Here is a 16,285-nt window from a genome sequence, read left to right as displayed (position 1 = left end):
CTTGATCTTCCACAGCTTGCTGAATTTCAGAAAAGTTGATCAACTAGATTTTGCTTACTGACAAAAATAAACCTAGAAATGTGTAAAGCAACTTCTTCACCTGGAAAGGGCTCTTATAAAATTGCACAGTCGAATATTCATGCATCAATATACATGTACATAAGATCATATGAATAGCTAAATTGGGTCAGACCAATGGTCCATCTAGCCCAGTATCCTTCTTTCAACAGTGGCTAATCCAGGTCACAAGTACCTAACAGAAACCCACTGGGAGCAGCAGTGACAGAACTGTGATGTACATGTATCTCTTATAAAATACACAGGCATACACAAGCCCCAGGATTCTATATATGGCACCCAAATTTGTAGATGTGCCAAGATGTGTGTGCAATTTAAGTGAGTAACGAGCCCCATAGCTATGGGCGCTAGCAACCAATTATTGAAGTAAATTCTTATTCATTAAGTGGTCCTTTTACTAAGATGCACTGAAAAATGGCCTGCGGTTGTGTAGACGCGTGTTTTGGACCCGCGCAGAATTTTTTCAGCGCACCTACAAAAAATGCCTTTTTTTTTTTTTTTTTTGCTGAAAAGACGTGGCAAAATCAAAATTGCCGCGCGTCCATTTTGGGTCTGAGACCTTACCACCAGCCATTGACCTAGTGGTAAAGAATCCAGGCGGTAATGACATGCACGCGTCCATTGCACACACCCGAAAATAAAAAATATTTTTCAGATGCACGTATTGGGTGTGTGCCAAAAATGAAATTACGGCAGTAGCCATTCGGTAGTCGGGCGGTAACTCCATTTTAGCGCACGTGGCTTAGTAAAAGAGCCCGCAAAATTTTCGCAGGTATCTGGCTGTGCACTATACTATAAGGCATGGCTTGTGCCTAATTCTACCAGCATGTAACTCAAAAAGGGGGTGTGGCCATGGGCGTGTCGGGAACTTTCTGAAAAGCTGCATTCATATCAGTGGAGTAGCTAGACCTGACATTTGGGGGGGGGGGGGGCCCATGCTTAATATGGGGGGCACTAGGCACATAGGTGTGAGTAGTGCTTGGTATACTCTTGAATAATGCATTAAGAGTGCACTTACTTTCTAAGTAAACACTCTGCCCAACAGCTGTCCTGCATCAACATAAACCCCACATACACTTATGGAAATTTTGGAAACATTGACATTTTAAAATATAGTCACATTATCCCGTAACTTAAACTCTGCCATTATGGTATCCTGCAAAATAATTACTACAATGGTACATATCTTTCAACTTGCTTTATAACAAATATAAACACCTTCTTAAGCTGTATTAATAAAACAAGTAAATACCTTTGAAGTAGCAGTTTAAATATGTAGCCTAAGAAATCTAATATAAAAATTATTAACCCCTAACACTGCACACTAGACTGGCAAGCTGTTAATTTAAACCTATTTTTTTGCATCCACAGAAACCCCCATTGCTTCTCTAAGAATGGATGCAAAGTAGAAAAAGGGCTTTACCCCAGGAACTCACCATACAAAAAAAGTTGATTTTGGTGTAATCTCAGCAAAAAATGAAAAACATAGACCCTCTCCAGTCCTAAGCATATTGTGAAGTACCTGTAATACAAAGCCTACAAACGTCACTCAGGACCTATAGTGCTAATAACATCACTAACAATCAGAAGTAATACAACAAGGACCCTACTTAGGAAAACGCAACACAGTAAATATTACAGTAGGACCTAGAACATCAATATGCCTATTGGGAAAGCGAAGAAGCTGAATTATTAGAGATGTATAAATAGAAACTCCATGCAAACTGAGTGCCTGGTCTTGGTTACAAACACTGAACATAAATAGACCCTTGCCAGGTACAAAATAAGCGAGCACAAAGTTAAAATGTGAATATATACTCAAAAATTGAATTTAAACCCCAAGAAGCCACATTCTGCAGACAGTGCAACACAAGAGAAAGAGAAATAGCACCCTGCACTCTGAAAAAATATAAAGAAAGCAGTGTAAATTTGCTGTAAAGTTGACATTTTCCCTTTTCTGAATTAAGAATAAAATTCTTTCTTCCTTTATCTGGTTGTTTTGTTTTTTCCAATCATGTTTGTCCCAGTCTCCAGTTTCTGCTTTTCTCTGCCTTTTCTTAACGTTCTTTACAAGATCTCCAGTCCATCTGCCACTTCTACTCTCCCTTCCTGTCTTCTTCACTTCCTCTCCTAAATCCATCATTGACTTTCTTTCAGCTTTCCTTCATTTATTTTTCTGTCTCCCTATTTGCTCAGACTTCATTCATTCTTACTATTGTCTTCAGTCCTCCTTTTATTTTTACCGCATCTATCTAAAGCTTTTCTTCATCCTTCATGTCTCCCCTCCTCTCTGCATCCTTCCATCCAGCATCTCCTCTTTACATAGTAACATAACATAGTAGATGGCGGCAGAGAAAGACCTGCACGGTCCATCCAGTCTGCCCAACAAGATAACTCGTATGTGCTACTTTTTGTGTATACCCTACTTTGATTTGTACCTGTTTTCTTCAGGGCACAGACCGTATAAGTCTGCCCAGCACTATCCCCGCCTCCCACCACCAGCTCTGGCATAGACCGTATAAGTCTGCCCAGTACTATCCCCGCCTCCCAACCAGCCCCACCTCCCACCACCGGCTCTGGCATCTCCTCTTTCTTTCCCTACCCTTCCGTCTGTCTCCCCTCTTTCTCTCCCTACCCTTTGAGTGTCTCCCCTCTTTCTCTCTGCAGCCTTCCATGCAGCATCTCCTGTCTTTCTCTCCCTACCCTTCCATCCAGTGTCTTTCCTTTTTGTGTCCCTCCTTCCATCCAGCATATCTTCTTTCTCTCTCCATTCTTCTCTCTCTCCGGCCCTTTTCCATCCAGCGTGTTCCCTCTTTCTCTATCTCCCCCACCACCCTCTTCCATCCAGCATCCTCACTCTTCTATAATTTTCTCTCCTCTCTCCATTCAGCATCTCCTGCCTCTCAGTGCATGCCCCTCCTCCCGCGGTATCTTCTGTTTTCTGCTGCCACTGCTGCTTCTCCCAGTGAGCAGTGGCGGCTGCGGAGGCAAAACAAGCGCGGAGCCGCAGTCTTCAGGCATGTGCTGGTTCTCTACCTCAGAACGGGAAGTTGACGCCATCGGGGGCAGAGCAGACAGCGCATGCCTGAAGGCTGAGATTCTCATTTGTTTTTGTTGTGGTAAGCACAGCTCTTGTGTACATGCCCAGTCAAACTGGGGAGCAGGGAGCCTGTGCTGACCCATCTGAAATTAAAACTGCTTTCTCCAGTTTGTGCCCGTGCCTAAGTGGTGGGCCCCAGTGGCAGCATGTGTGAGTGCAGAGGGTGAAAAAGAGAGGGGGCCAAGACAGACAGACACAAAAGTCTCATGTACACGACCAAGCGGAAGAACAGCCCAAATATTTGCAACCTTTTTATGGCTTTGATTTTGTACTGCTACTGGATTTTGTACCTCTACCTTCAAATTCCATGAGAAATCCTCCCTTCAGACACTCCAACACTAGTGCCAAGCTGGAGTTAGGTTTTCAGCATTAAGGCAGGGTTTGGTTTAAGTGTTTCTGAGCATTGGGCGGGATTAACTAAGCACCTCATTTACATATTCATTTTAATGCTGTTTGCGGCCATCTTTGGCGTGCACGTTGTCCCAAGCCTAAGTGCCCTCTGAACATTCTGCAAACCCTAATGCTGGTGCTGGTCCAGTGCTAATTGCCTCTTGCGCCGGAGTTAGGTTTTGAGAATCAGCCCCTTAGATTTAACCGGCACCTATGTTTTAAATACAAACGTTCAGAGAGAAATCGGCCAATCAAATACTGATCATATGTTAAGTTCCACCAATCAAATTAAATTGAGCCATTCGGTTGATTCATCCAGTGCCCCCAGTTGAATAGTCTTCAGCTTATGAATCCAGTATTGCTCTTGATAAATTAAACGATTTCCTCCAAGGGATTGTAAAGGAAACATATCTATCACTCACCACTTGATATCAAAGGGACTGAGTTGTGAATAACTAATCAGTGCATCACTAATGATGCCATCTCATTCCAAGTTGAAAGTCATTCCTTTTGATCATTCACTTGGAAATGCATAACCCTCTCAGTCTCCTTGGGTGCTCTTCCTGCAGAAAGAGGCATAAAATTACCCACCCAGGACTAGATCTGTATATCACGCCTAAAAAATCGTCGCCAAAACAATATACGCCTAGGCATATTCTATAAAGTATTCCTAATTTTAGGCTTATTTTATAGAATAAGCCTAAATTTCAACGTGGTTTGTAGAATACGCTGAGCACCCATCCGCACAATTAAATTTAGTTGCGAGCAGTTATGCCAAGTAAAACATGATGCAAATGCTGACTTCTAAATTACACACAGACCAGGTGTATTCTATAACAACGTGCATAGATTTTAGAAACGCCCATGACCCGCCCATTCCACACCCATGGCCATGCCCCTTTCAACTATGTGACTTAGAATTTACACACATCACGCTAGAGCATGCTTAGACAGTTCATGTAAATTCTAATGCCAATTAGTTTTAATAATTGCTTAAGTGGCAATTATCAGCGCTGATTGGCTTAACTAAGTTGTGTGCACAAATCCAAAAAAAAACTGGATTTGCATACGCAGTTTAAGTCGCGCATTATAGAATCTGGGGGCCAATGTGCAGGTGAAGCTACACACATACAGCTTGTAGAGATTGAGGAAGCATTCCTGAGGGCTAAACATTTTCATGCATATGTTTGCATGTTCAAAAGTATTTGTGCATTATACCCACAGAAAAATTATATACACCCAATAACAGGGGTAAATGTATGCACATGAGTTTCCTACATTATTTTGAAAGCGAATGTACGTGCACACTTATCCTTTGAAGTCCAGCAGAGGCCTATGCCAAAGTTGGAAAAAGGTTCCCTTTTTATAAGGGTAACATAGGTCTCTAGAACCAGCTTCAGTAGTGCACAAATCATGCATGAATTTACACTTGCTTTGAAGAAGATGAAAATTTATGCGTGCACACAGGCAATTTTTAATTTGCACATATAAATTTAAACTCTGCCCAAAGTACCACAAACCCTAACTTTTTATTGTAACGTATTTGTAAGTAAGGTTATTTTTGTGAGTGAATAAAGTGTGTGTGTGTGTGTGTGTACATATATAAATATATATTTATATTAAAATATATATAGGTGTGATAGAGACAGAAATGAGCGGACAGTTTCTCTGTACCATCACATGAACACCTGTGCAGCTCATTTGCGTCTTTTTGTTTCAAAGATTTGGCAAGACTTCATTTCCTATTTGCTGATCACTAGGAGTTTGTATCAACTGCTACACCCCTGACGCAGGCGGTTTTGCTGAAACATGGACCGTGTTGGGTCTGATTAATAAAAATTTGAGTTGACACCCCCACTCATGAAGGCTCCTTGTACTCTTTGTGGTTTTGGATGAAAAGCACACACAAATTACATTTTTTATACATTATTCTGCAACATTTGCTCTCAATAAGAGAAAGGAATTTGATGGACTGTCTCCAAATTGAAGGCATGTGGTAATGTTTTTTTTCGATACTAAGATTAAAAAAAAAAAAAACCTAAACATTCTTTTGTGCAGACAGCAGACATATCCTCAGCACAGGAGATGATGGCTGCCTTAAAGTGACTGATGTACAAACAGGAATGCTCATCTCATCCATACCATCAGGACAACCACAAAGGTACTGGAACACTGCTGAAAAAGAGTTTCACAGTATTTAACTACATTCTCCATGTATATGAACTTGTCCTTGCACAATGTGGCCTAGTTTGTTTATTTACTTAATCAAGAGCTCTTTTTTAAACTGTGATTAAGCAGTTAACCAGCAAATTAGCATGTTCTGTTATGTTTGAGGGTGGTAACTGTTATTGCAGTGGAATGACAACATGCATTAATTCACACATTACTTGCAAGCTGTGTTAGGGGGTGGGAACTGGACAGGTTATGAGTGGAGAATGGGCATGGACTGCACCCTGTAGTTTGCACATGGTGCTCAAGAGGAGGCGTTAAGTGCATCCATGCTAATTGCAAACAGTCTTAACACACAATAAAGGACAGGTCGGTTCAGTAACAGCAGAGGACATACTAAGCCCGCCCCCAACAATTTTCACAACACAAGGACTACCCATTACTTTTTGCTGTTAAAATACAAATCAATGCATGCATCTACCTTTTCCTATACGAGCACGCAGCTCAGGAACGCGTTGCCATGTAACCTGAAAACTGCCTATGAACTGACCAATTTCCACAAACTATTGAAAACCTATCTCTTCGACAAGATATATCACAAAGATCAACATGTGTAACGGTATAATTAACATGTGTAACTGTATAATCTTTAAAACTTCCAGACTGTCTTATAATGTCTTATAATATCTTTCTGCTTTGATACCTTCATGTATTTCTCCACCATGTAACACAAAACCCTCTGTAAACCAAATGTATCTTCACTGCTATTTCCAGTATCCATGACGAATTGTAAGCCACATTGAGCCTGCAAAGAGGTGGGATAATGTGGGATACAAATGCCGTAAATAAATAAAATTCAGTAACTGGAAAAACTTACTGCATTTATTAAAAGGGTCCCTTATATTTGTAAATCATATTCCCAAAACGGTGTGAACAGTACAATAAAACACAGTTAAAGCAATTACAGTTACGAACAGGTTAAAAACCTTCCAACCCAACAGTTGCTGCTGTCCCGATAAATCTTATTTAGTGAACATGTACAGGTCAATTTTTAAAAAACACTTATGCAGTGAACAGGAGGGGCTGAACACATGAGTGTGTTCTATCCAAAATGGTGGCCCAGAGAACAGATAACATTTGGCTATTTAAGTCATTAAGGGGTCCTTTTACTAAGGTGCGCTGAAAAATGACCTGCGGTAGTGTAGGCACGTGTTTTGGCCACATGCAGGATCATTTTTCAGCACACCTATAAAATATGCCTTCTTTTGGGGGGTGCCAAAAATGGGCATACAGCAAAGTGAGGATTGACGCTCATCCATTTTGGGTCTGAGACCTTAACGCCAGCCATTGACTTAGTAAGGTCTCATGCATTAACCGGGCGATAGTGGTCAATGCGCGTCCAAATGCCGATTACCGTCAGCGTACCAGAAAAATATTTTCTGACTTGCGTATCGGACAAGCGTCAAAAATGAAATTACTACCTGTGCCACGCGGTAGCCAGACGGTAATTCGGAATTGACGTGTTGGGCACATGTAAGCGCTTACATGGCTTAGTAAAAGGACCCCTAAACAACCAAAGGTTGTCCATTACAGTGGGGGCAATCCAGGCGTCCATTATATGCAAATCTCTTTCATGCATATTCATTGTGGATATCCTGAAAACCTGACCGGCAAGGAGTAATCCAGGGCCAGGGCCGGACTTGAGAAACACTGATTTAGTCCATTTAAAGTTATACAGATATTGTGCCATACAGCTATGGTTATGGTTACAAAACTGTATGGGAAATATGAAAATGTATATTAAAAAATATATTTTGAAAATAGGAAGAGCAATAATCACCCTTTGCATGGACAAAATTCTATTTTGCTCACTGAAATAGGCTTTGTGATTTCGTACCCTATATCCAGTTAAATGTGTACATGTATGTCGCCCAGCACACATTCCACACATCCTTCTATCCAGTGGTGTAGATATGGGGGCCTGGGTCCCCGTAGATTTGGCCCTGGACCCCTTTGCTGACGACCCTCTTGACCCCCCCTCCTGCCGCCAACCCTCCCCCGCCGTTGCCGTCGGCTACCTTTGCTGGCGGGGGACCCCAACCCTCGTCAACCGAGGTCCTCTTCTTCCGGCGCAAGGCTTCATTCTGTTTCTGTGAGTCTGACGTCCTGCAGAACAAAGCCTTGCAGATCAGCCAGCGGCCGCGTTGCTGAATTCTGGCTATGCCCCTGCTTTTGTCTGTGGGGGTTGGACAGCATTTTGGGGTAAAGTTAGGTCAGGGAAACCAATATACCAATAGAGTGCTTGTGCAAAAAGCAGATGCCAGTTTGTGCAGGTATTTTTGCTTTGGCAGTAAACAAAACAGAGTTCTCCAAGTTGCTTTGGTTCATCACTGCTAATCTCACAGATGAAAACTACCTGCCAGGTTGGCTGGGATATGGGTAGTTTTATCTAGCTCAGAATTTGCACCCGCAACAAAATCTTCTAGGCTTTCCTTTTGTTTAGATCCTTAGTTCATTCTGGAGGTACTACTAGATTTTTAATGACCTGAGTGGCTGAATAAGAGGTGCTTTTAATAAACCTTTAAGTTGGGGCACTGCGGTGCTGATCCTTATCTAAGGGGTCCTCTTCCTAATGTGCAGTAAGTGCTAGCTTGAGCTTACTGCAGCTTACTGCAAGACACACTGAGATGTCCTGTAGTAAAATCCCAATGTGCACATGCATATCTTGCACTAAAAAATATTTCTGAATTTTTCTTCAAAGGGAGTGTTTTTGGCAGCACAGAGTAGGGGTGGCAGCATGAATCAGTGCAGCCACATTACCACATGCTAACTGATTAGCGTCTGAGCCCTTACTGCCTATAAATTGAGTGGTGATAAGGGCTCACTCACTAATTTTGTTAATAGCTGCACATTAATGGCAACACTAAGAGGAATAGCCTAAAGGTTAATCAGCAGGCTTTGATCCTGGGCTCACAATCTAATTTTGTACCCAAGGCATTGGTGGGTTAAGTGACTTGCCCAAGATCACAGAGAGCAGCAGTGGGAATTGAACTGGCCACCTCTGGATGTCAAGACTGGTGCTCTAACCATTAGGACACTCCTCCTCTCCATTTTAAAGGAATCTAGTTAATTTTGCTGTTTGAAAGCCCTCTAATCTGTGCTGTTTGAAAGTCATTAAGTAGCAGTTATAGTATGAATAGTACAATGAAGCAACTTTTAAAATTGGATTTTTCCTAATGTCTAGCATATTCTTCTCTCTGCCATTCCCATTAAGCTAGGCTGATTACAAATCATTATGCCAAGATGTATACAGCATAACTGAACAAAAGTGAGGCTGAGATCTGCAGAAAAGCAGTAAACTGGAGACAATAGCAGATGCATCTTGCCTCAGTTATGCTGTAAATTGACAAAAACAGCAGCTCATCAGTACAAGCAAAATCAAATGATTTATTAAAAGGAAACACTTTACTATTAAGAACAAAACCTATTCCCTTGAGTCCTCAATGAAAATCTTGGGAGTCACAATAGATCGTTTCTTCACCCTTGAAAACCAAGTCTCTAAGTTGACCTTGAGTGTCTTCAGTCACTTTGGAAGCTAAAGAGATTGAGGCCATTTTTCTCTAAATCTGTCTTTCATACTTTGGTTCAATCTCTTGTCCGCACCAGATTTGACTATTGCAATTCCATCTATGCTGGACTTAAAGGTGGTCTTCTCAAAAAATTTCAAACAGCTCAAAATGTTGCTGCTAGTCTTATATGTAGATCTCCTTGCTTTGCCAAAGCCACTCTTCTTTTATATGAGCTACATTGGTTACCAATAAGAAAGAGAATATTTTCCAAATTATGCGTTTTCATTCACCAAATTCTGCTTGGTCAAGCCCCATCATACATGAATAATCTTATTGAATTACCCCCTCATAATGCTGTTTCATCATCTAGAGAATATCTGTAAGAATATGATATATGAAACAATTCACTCTATTAATTTTTTCTATCAAGGCACCAAAATTTGGAATTGTTTTCCTAAATCAGTCAGGTTTACAGATGATTAACTAACTTTTAGAAGTCTTCTAAAAACACATTTCTTCAGTCTGGCCTTTCTGAATACATAGAACTCTATTTGAATTTTACCTATACCCTTAATCTCGTTTCCGATCTAGTCCTGCCTAATTATGCTCTCACCTATCCACTCATACTTATTTGTTTGTTCTTGAAATAGTCTAAATCACTGGTTACTTACTGCACATGTATTAATTTGCTTCTTGAAGTTATTGTAATTTGTGTTATATTCTGTACATTGTTTTATTCACTTTATTTGTTTGTAAGCCACATTGAACTTGAGTCTATTTTGAGCTAATGTGGGATATAAATGTCATAAATAAATAAAAAGCATCTTTAAACGTTGAAGTTCAGTCAAGACTAGATGGTTGCCACTTATCTCTGTCCTTTTCACATTTTTTCCTGACAGCTAAAGGTATCACAGAAGTTTCAACATTTTATGCACACTAATAGATATCGGCTAAAAAAAAAAAAAAAATCACAGTTCAAGACTGAGAATGATGCTGTTTTTTCCCTGTTTGCAACAGAGTCCTTGGGGAACACCAAGCCAATCAGGTTTTCAGGATAACCACAAGGAATATGCATGAGATTTGCTTACAAAAGGTGCAGTCCAAGCAAATCTCTCATGCATATTCTTTGTAGATATCCTGATAAACTAACTGACTAGGTGTTCTCCAACGACTGGGTCGAGAAGCACTACTTTAAAGAAAAACCAGTTTACTTCTTCTGTTTTTCAAGTGCCTGCCACACTGTTTTTTTAATAATGTGTTTTGGATCATCTTAGTAGATCAGCTGTTTCTTCACCTTCCTGATTGATTGGACATTATGTTTACTAAAATCACAATGAATTGCTATGTTTGAGTATACTGTTCTGTCAGTTCCTGTGAAACATGTTTGCTGCTGCTGAATTTTTATTGCAGGTGTTTCTGTTGGGATGGAAACACAGTTTTATCCGGAAGCCAATCAGGTGAATTACTGGTCTGGGACTTGGTTGCTGGTAAAGTGATGGAAAGAATCCAAGGACACTCAGGTACATTGGAAGTAAATATAAAAATGAGAACATATTATCCTGCTGCTTTCCAGGCTGCTATTTATTGAAATTTAGGAAATGATCTGTGTTTCAGTAAATAGGTCTAAATTTTTAAAAACAATATCCAGTGAAGGATTTCCAGGACAGAAAACTGAATACAAGGGGCAGGCTTTAGGGGCAAGGCATTTAAAACTTTAATGCAACCACCAGTACTAAAATTGAGGGTATCAATAGAAATCAAACAAAATAAAACATGGAAAAGAAAATAAGATGATACCTTTTTTTATTGGACATAACTTAATACATTTCTTGATTAGCTTTCGAAGGTTGCCCTTCTTCCTCAGATCGGAAATAAGCAAATGTGCTAGCTGACAGTGTATATAAATGAAAACATTCAAGCATTACTATGACAGTCTGACAAGGTGGGAGGAGGGGGGTGGGTAGGAAGTATGCATGGGGACATCAAAGCATATCATTGATATTCTAACAGGATGGGTGTGGATAGGTGAGGGGAGGGTGATCAACAGAGACATACAGCTTTATGGTTTATAATGGGCTAGGAACCCCAGATCCTTGTTAAGTCCTTTCTGTTGGGTGTTAACTTAATACATTTCTTGATTAGCTTTCGAAGCTATGTCCAATAAAAAAGGTATCATCTTATTTTCTTTTCCATGTTTTATTTTGTTTGATTTCTATTGATAACCTTAAGAGTGGACTAACACGGCTACCACACTCCTCTACTTAAAATTGAGGGGAAACTTTGATCTCTTTCTTATTTTGAGCTATAACCCATTAAAAAAAAACATCATCCTAGACCTTACAAGAACTCAAAACTGTCACACACACGCACAACAGAGCACCAACTTACTCAGACACGTTCCTGTTTTCTTTACTATATAACACTTTTTTATTAATCTTTGGTGAGGCACATTATAGGTAGAGGTTAAGGGATTCACCTTCAGAAGCTGCAGCAATTATACATCTCTGCAGGTGCAAAGATTGTGTGTATAGAGAGAGAAACAGGAGACGAACAGGAGCTGGTGACACCAGCAGAAGCATGATGGTTGGAAGGCTAAGTCTTGCTTCCACAAGAGCGTAGAGAGGAGTACTGTGGCAGGCGGGAATTCCAGGTTCTACCTGCTGAAATACAAGAGGCCAGGGATGGTTGGTGGCATAAGTGGGAGAGGTCCTCATTATCCCTGAGTTTCATGTGCTGAGTTACGTGTGCCAGCAGAGGTTCCTTTACCCCTGCTGGTAAAGATCAATGGAGACTTGGAGCTAAGCTCTAACAGGCAGATGCTCAAAAGCCCCATGCTGTTCCAAACAGCGCTCTAAAAATAGCGCTGGAACAGCACGGGGCTTTACAGGACCTATGATCAGAGATAATTGCATGCAAATTTAAGTACACAACTCTCTCTGATCATGGGGTAGAAGTGAGGGAGGATTGTGCCTCACCATGCGCTCGGGCACAATCTTCCCGCACTTGTTTGACAGGTCTGGGCTGTCAAAAGCCCAGACCTGTCAAACATAGGGGCTGGAGGTCCATGGGACCACCAGACTCCAGCTACCCCCACCCCGAGCCAGGCGAAAAGGGGGCTGTAGTCCAGTTTCCCTCAAATGTCCCCTGTGGGCGACCCCCCCCCCCCAACAACCCCCCTCAGCATTCTTGAAATGTCGCTGGTGGCCCAGTGGGCTGCGGTCAATCCCTCCCCCTACCCACCTGGTGGTCTAGGGGCTCTTCCCCCCCCCCCACCTTAAGTTGGAGGAGGGGGGTGGCTTCCCTCCTCTTCCATCAGCGCCGCCTGCAAAATGGTGGTGTCCAGCCCTGCCCAGTGCATCCCGGGATGCGCTGGGTGGGGGCTTCACACCATATAAGTTTCTCCCTTATATGGTGTGCCCTGCCATTTTGCAGGCGACGCCGAAGGAAGAGAAGGGAGGCCACCTCCCTCCTCCAACAAGGTAGGGGGTGGGGAAAGGCTGCTAGACCACCAGTTGGGTGGGTAGGGGGGGATTGACCGTGGCCCACTGGGGCACCAGGTTCATCTCAGGAATGCTTGGTGGGGGGGAGGGAGGTAGAGGGGCTGGAGACCCCAATGGCTGCCAGGGCTTTGTCCAACACTGGGGGTGCACTGGCATTGAGGAGGTCTCCACCTCCCTTGACATTGGTCCAGGGGCTTGCTATTGGTACCCAATCTGCCTCTGACCCGACACCGTGGACACAAGTGGATTCAACGTTGTCCTCGTCGGCACTGAAGGACAGTGATGCCAAGCGTCAGGTGAAGGCCAAGAAGCATCAGCATTGGTCCCCTTTGATGCATGATGCCAGGAGCTCCAGGGCATTGGCATTGCTGGCACCCAAGAAGCGTGGGCGCCAAGAGAACTGTGCCCCCTCTGTAATTCTGATGCTTTTGCCTCAGCACCCATACAGCCAGGACCCTGCTCCAATATAGTACCAACAACTCAGCAGGCTGTCTTCACACCGGCCCCGGTCTTACCGATGCCTGTCCTCTTATGACCAGTTCCAGCCCATGCTGAGAGCGGAGTTGGCAGGATTGTTGCAGCTCCCCAGTGCTCAGGCATCAAGGAGATTTGCACCAGCCCCAGTATTCAGTCACTCCAACCTCGAGGTACATGACACCCCAGGTGGAGCAGTCTTCAACCTCAATGCATAGAGAGACATTGGTGTTGGTGCCTCCCCCTGCACGCTACTGCTTGACATGGGGGAAGGAAGCTCCCTTGAGGTTGAAACATGAGCAGGCGCCTGACCCCAAGGCCTGGACATATCTCCAGCCAACCAAGACGGGCAGCCTCAGCAGTCTCTTCAAGACATTTTTGCTGAATCTGATATGGACCAGTCATGGGAGTCTGAGGAAGAGCTAGACTACCTTTCTGAGGAGGGGTCTTGTAGCATACCCTCAGATCCCTTTGCACCTGATGAAAGAATGAAGTCTCCACATGACCTCCTCTCTTTTTTTACCTGTTTTATTCAGGAAATGGCAAAGGCTGTTCCCTTTAAATTGGTAACGGAGGACAAACCTCGGGCTGAGTTATTTCAGGTCCTAGAGTTTGATTCTCCACCCAGAGATACTGTGACAGTTCTGCTGCACAGGATTCTCCGGGATGCACAAATGAAGAATTGGGAGACCCCTCTCTCTGTGCGGGTTGCACCAAAGAAGTTGATTCCATGTAGCAGATCCAGAAGGCTCCCGGATTCGTTGGCCACACCATTCGTTGGCGGTTGAATCCGCTCTCAAAAGAGCTAGGCATTCCAAGTCTCATGCCTCAGTGCCCCCAGGCCGAGAGGCTCGGACCCTAGATTCCTTTGAGAGGAAAGTTTTTATCAGGCCTCAAGGCTAGTCTTCTGCATCCAAGACTACCAGCTCTACATGAGCATTTACTTGCAGTCCTTAGTCTTCAGTGTACTAGACTTTGCAGACACTCTCCCACAGGAGCAGGCTGCTGAGTTTTGCCAGGTGGCCAAGAAGTAGAAGTGTCAAAAATATTTGGCAAGGGGTGTATGATACTTTTGACATTGCATTCAGACTCTCTGCTTTAGGTGTGGGTATGCGCAGACTCTGATGGCTGTACGTCTGACCAGGAGAGGCTAGTGGATATACCTTGCCGGGGAGACAAATCTATTTGGGGACCTCATCAAAAAACACATTGATACCATCCAGTTGGTTTTCTGATAGGCCTTGAAGGAGGAGCCTTTACAGCAGAGTTCATTGGCATCAAGGGTGCTTGCACCAGCCGTGACTCTTACCACCTGCCTCACAGGACAGAGGGCCACTTATTCTCACATACCCTCCCACTTCCCCTTGGAGTTGTCTCCTTTAGTTATATTATTGTATTAATTGTTCCTGTGCTTGCGAGTCTGGCGGGAAGACACCCATGCATGCGCAGTGGGAGCGCTGCCTTGAGCTTTTAAAGAAACAGTATGCTGAGCAGCGTTTCCACACCAGGTACCGGGGATGATATCACCCACATGTGAGAACAAGTGGCCTGCTGTCCTCGGAGAATACCTCCCACAAGTAAATAGATTTGCTTTATATTTAACCCCTTTAACTAATGAAAAACATAATTTAATTGGATCTCTGGATCTAGATGCCCTATTAGTAGATAGTAAAGATACAAGAAAAACCATGTGTTGTGGAGCCTGACCATATAAACTTTTAAATCCGTAATAACAGACTTCTATAATGGCAACGAGCCTGAACTGGCAACCAATGCTCTTTAATTATCGAAGGTGTTTTATTTTTTTCCACATTCTCTGGGAGAATATATCGCTCTCAAGGCTGTAATGTTTGTAATTTTTTCATGATACTCTGTGAACAACGTGCATACAGCAAATTGCAATAGTCTAAGTGACTGGCAATTAACATTTGGACTATTACCTTAAATTTGTCCTGCTCAAAATAATTTCTCACTCGACTAAGATGCCTCATACACCAAAATATCATAAGGTTCAAATGACACTGTCAAGAATGACTCCTAACAAACAATTTCATAGAAGTCACTAAAGTGGAAACACTCCTTTAGAAGGTAGCGCAATGTGAATATGCTATGTATTTCATAATTCTCATTTCTTCCAGGTGCAGTGACATGCATGTGGATGAATGAACAGTGCAGCAGCATCATCACAGGAGGAGAAGACAGACAGATCCTGTTTTGGAAACTGCTATACTAAGTGCCTTGCCGTCTTATTCCTGCCACTCCTGCACTTCAGTATTTAAGTGAAAACCATCTAGTTTTACTCTATTTTAAATCAAATTTCTTTTAATGAATTATGGGGGCAATTTTCAAAGCACCCACCCAGGTGCCAGCCCCATGGGTAGTTTGTACCCGTGTCTGTATTCCCTTTGAAAACTGCCTATGAGGAAAACTGGCCAACACATTTTGCAGTTCCCTTGAATGCTGACTGAATCTGACTGGGAAGTGACATGTGCGTTACATTTTGAAATGTGCATGTGCTATATCTTAATGCAGCCCAGATCATGCCACGAGGAATGCATTCCCTTAACTGGGTTAAAAGTAGGTGCTCTGTAGTATCCTGCATGTTCTTTTAGCTGGGTTAAGGAAGGGCAATTTTCAGACAGCCCTTATGGTCTGGGTGAATTGCTTTTGAAAATCATCCGCCCCTTGTCCAATGACTTGACCAGATAGGAAGTTTTTTTGGTCAACTTTTTAAGCTCTTGCTATATTATTATTATACTGTACATTAAAATACTTGTTTTGTAGTTTATTGTTTATAAGTAGTGTCTGTTTGGTTGACTCTGTCTTACTACTTCAAAACAAGGCTTTTTTTTTTTTTTTCCAATAACTTGCTACTATTATGCTGCAGTCCCCAGCCTAAATCATGGCCAATCCTAGTGCTCAGGCAGTGATGTCAGGGGAAGAGTTACTGCAGCAGCCCAGGGCAGACAAATCAACTTGCACCTCCTGACCCCCAAAAGCTGCAT

General features: G+C 42.7%; 1 protein-coding gene across 1 annotated transcript in view; it reads left to right on the top strand.

Moving 5' to 3' along the window:
• The window catches only part of NSMAF (neutral sphingomyelinase activation associated factor), a 228,385-nt gene extending 212,331 nt beyond the window's left edge, over window positions 1-16,054 (top strand). The window contains exons 29-31 of the mRNA XM_030214777.1: window positions 5,627-5,729; window positions 10,717-10,826; window positions 15,419-16,054. Coding sequence (XP_030070637.1) covers window positions 5,627-5,729; window positions 10,717-10,826; window positions 15,419-15,513 — 308 coding nt within the window. The 3' untranslated portion in view covers window positions 15,514-16,054. The remainder of the gene's footprint in view (window positions 1-5,626; window positions 5,730-10,716; window positions 10,827-15,418) is intronic.
• Window positions 16,055-16,285: the final 231 nt, after the last annotated feature.

The sequence above is a fragment of the Microcaecilia unicolor genome, chromosome 1 (assembly GCF_901765095.1).
Source record: "Microcaecilia unicolor chromosome 1, aMicUni1.1, whole genome shotgun sequence".
Taxonomy (NCBI): domain Eukaryota; kingdom Metazoa; phylum Chordata; class Amphibia; order Gymnophiona; family Siphonopidae; genus Microcaecilia; species Microcaecilia unicolor.
The sequence above is the reverse complement of the archived record's forward strand: the minus strand, read 5'-3'. Positions and strand labels throughout refer to the sequence as shown.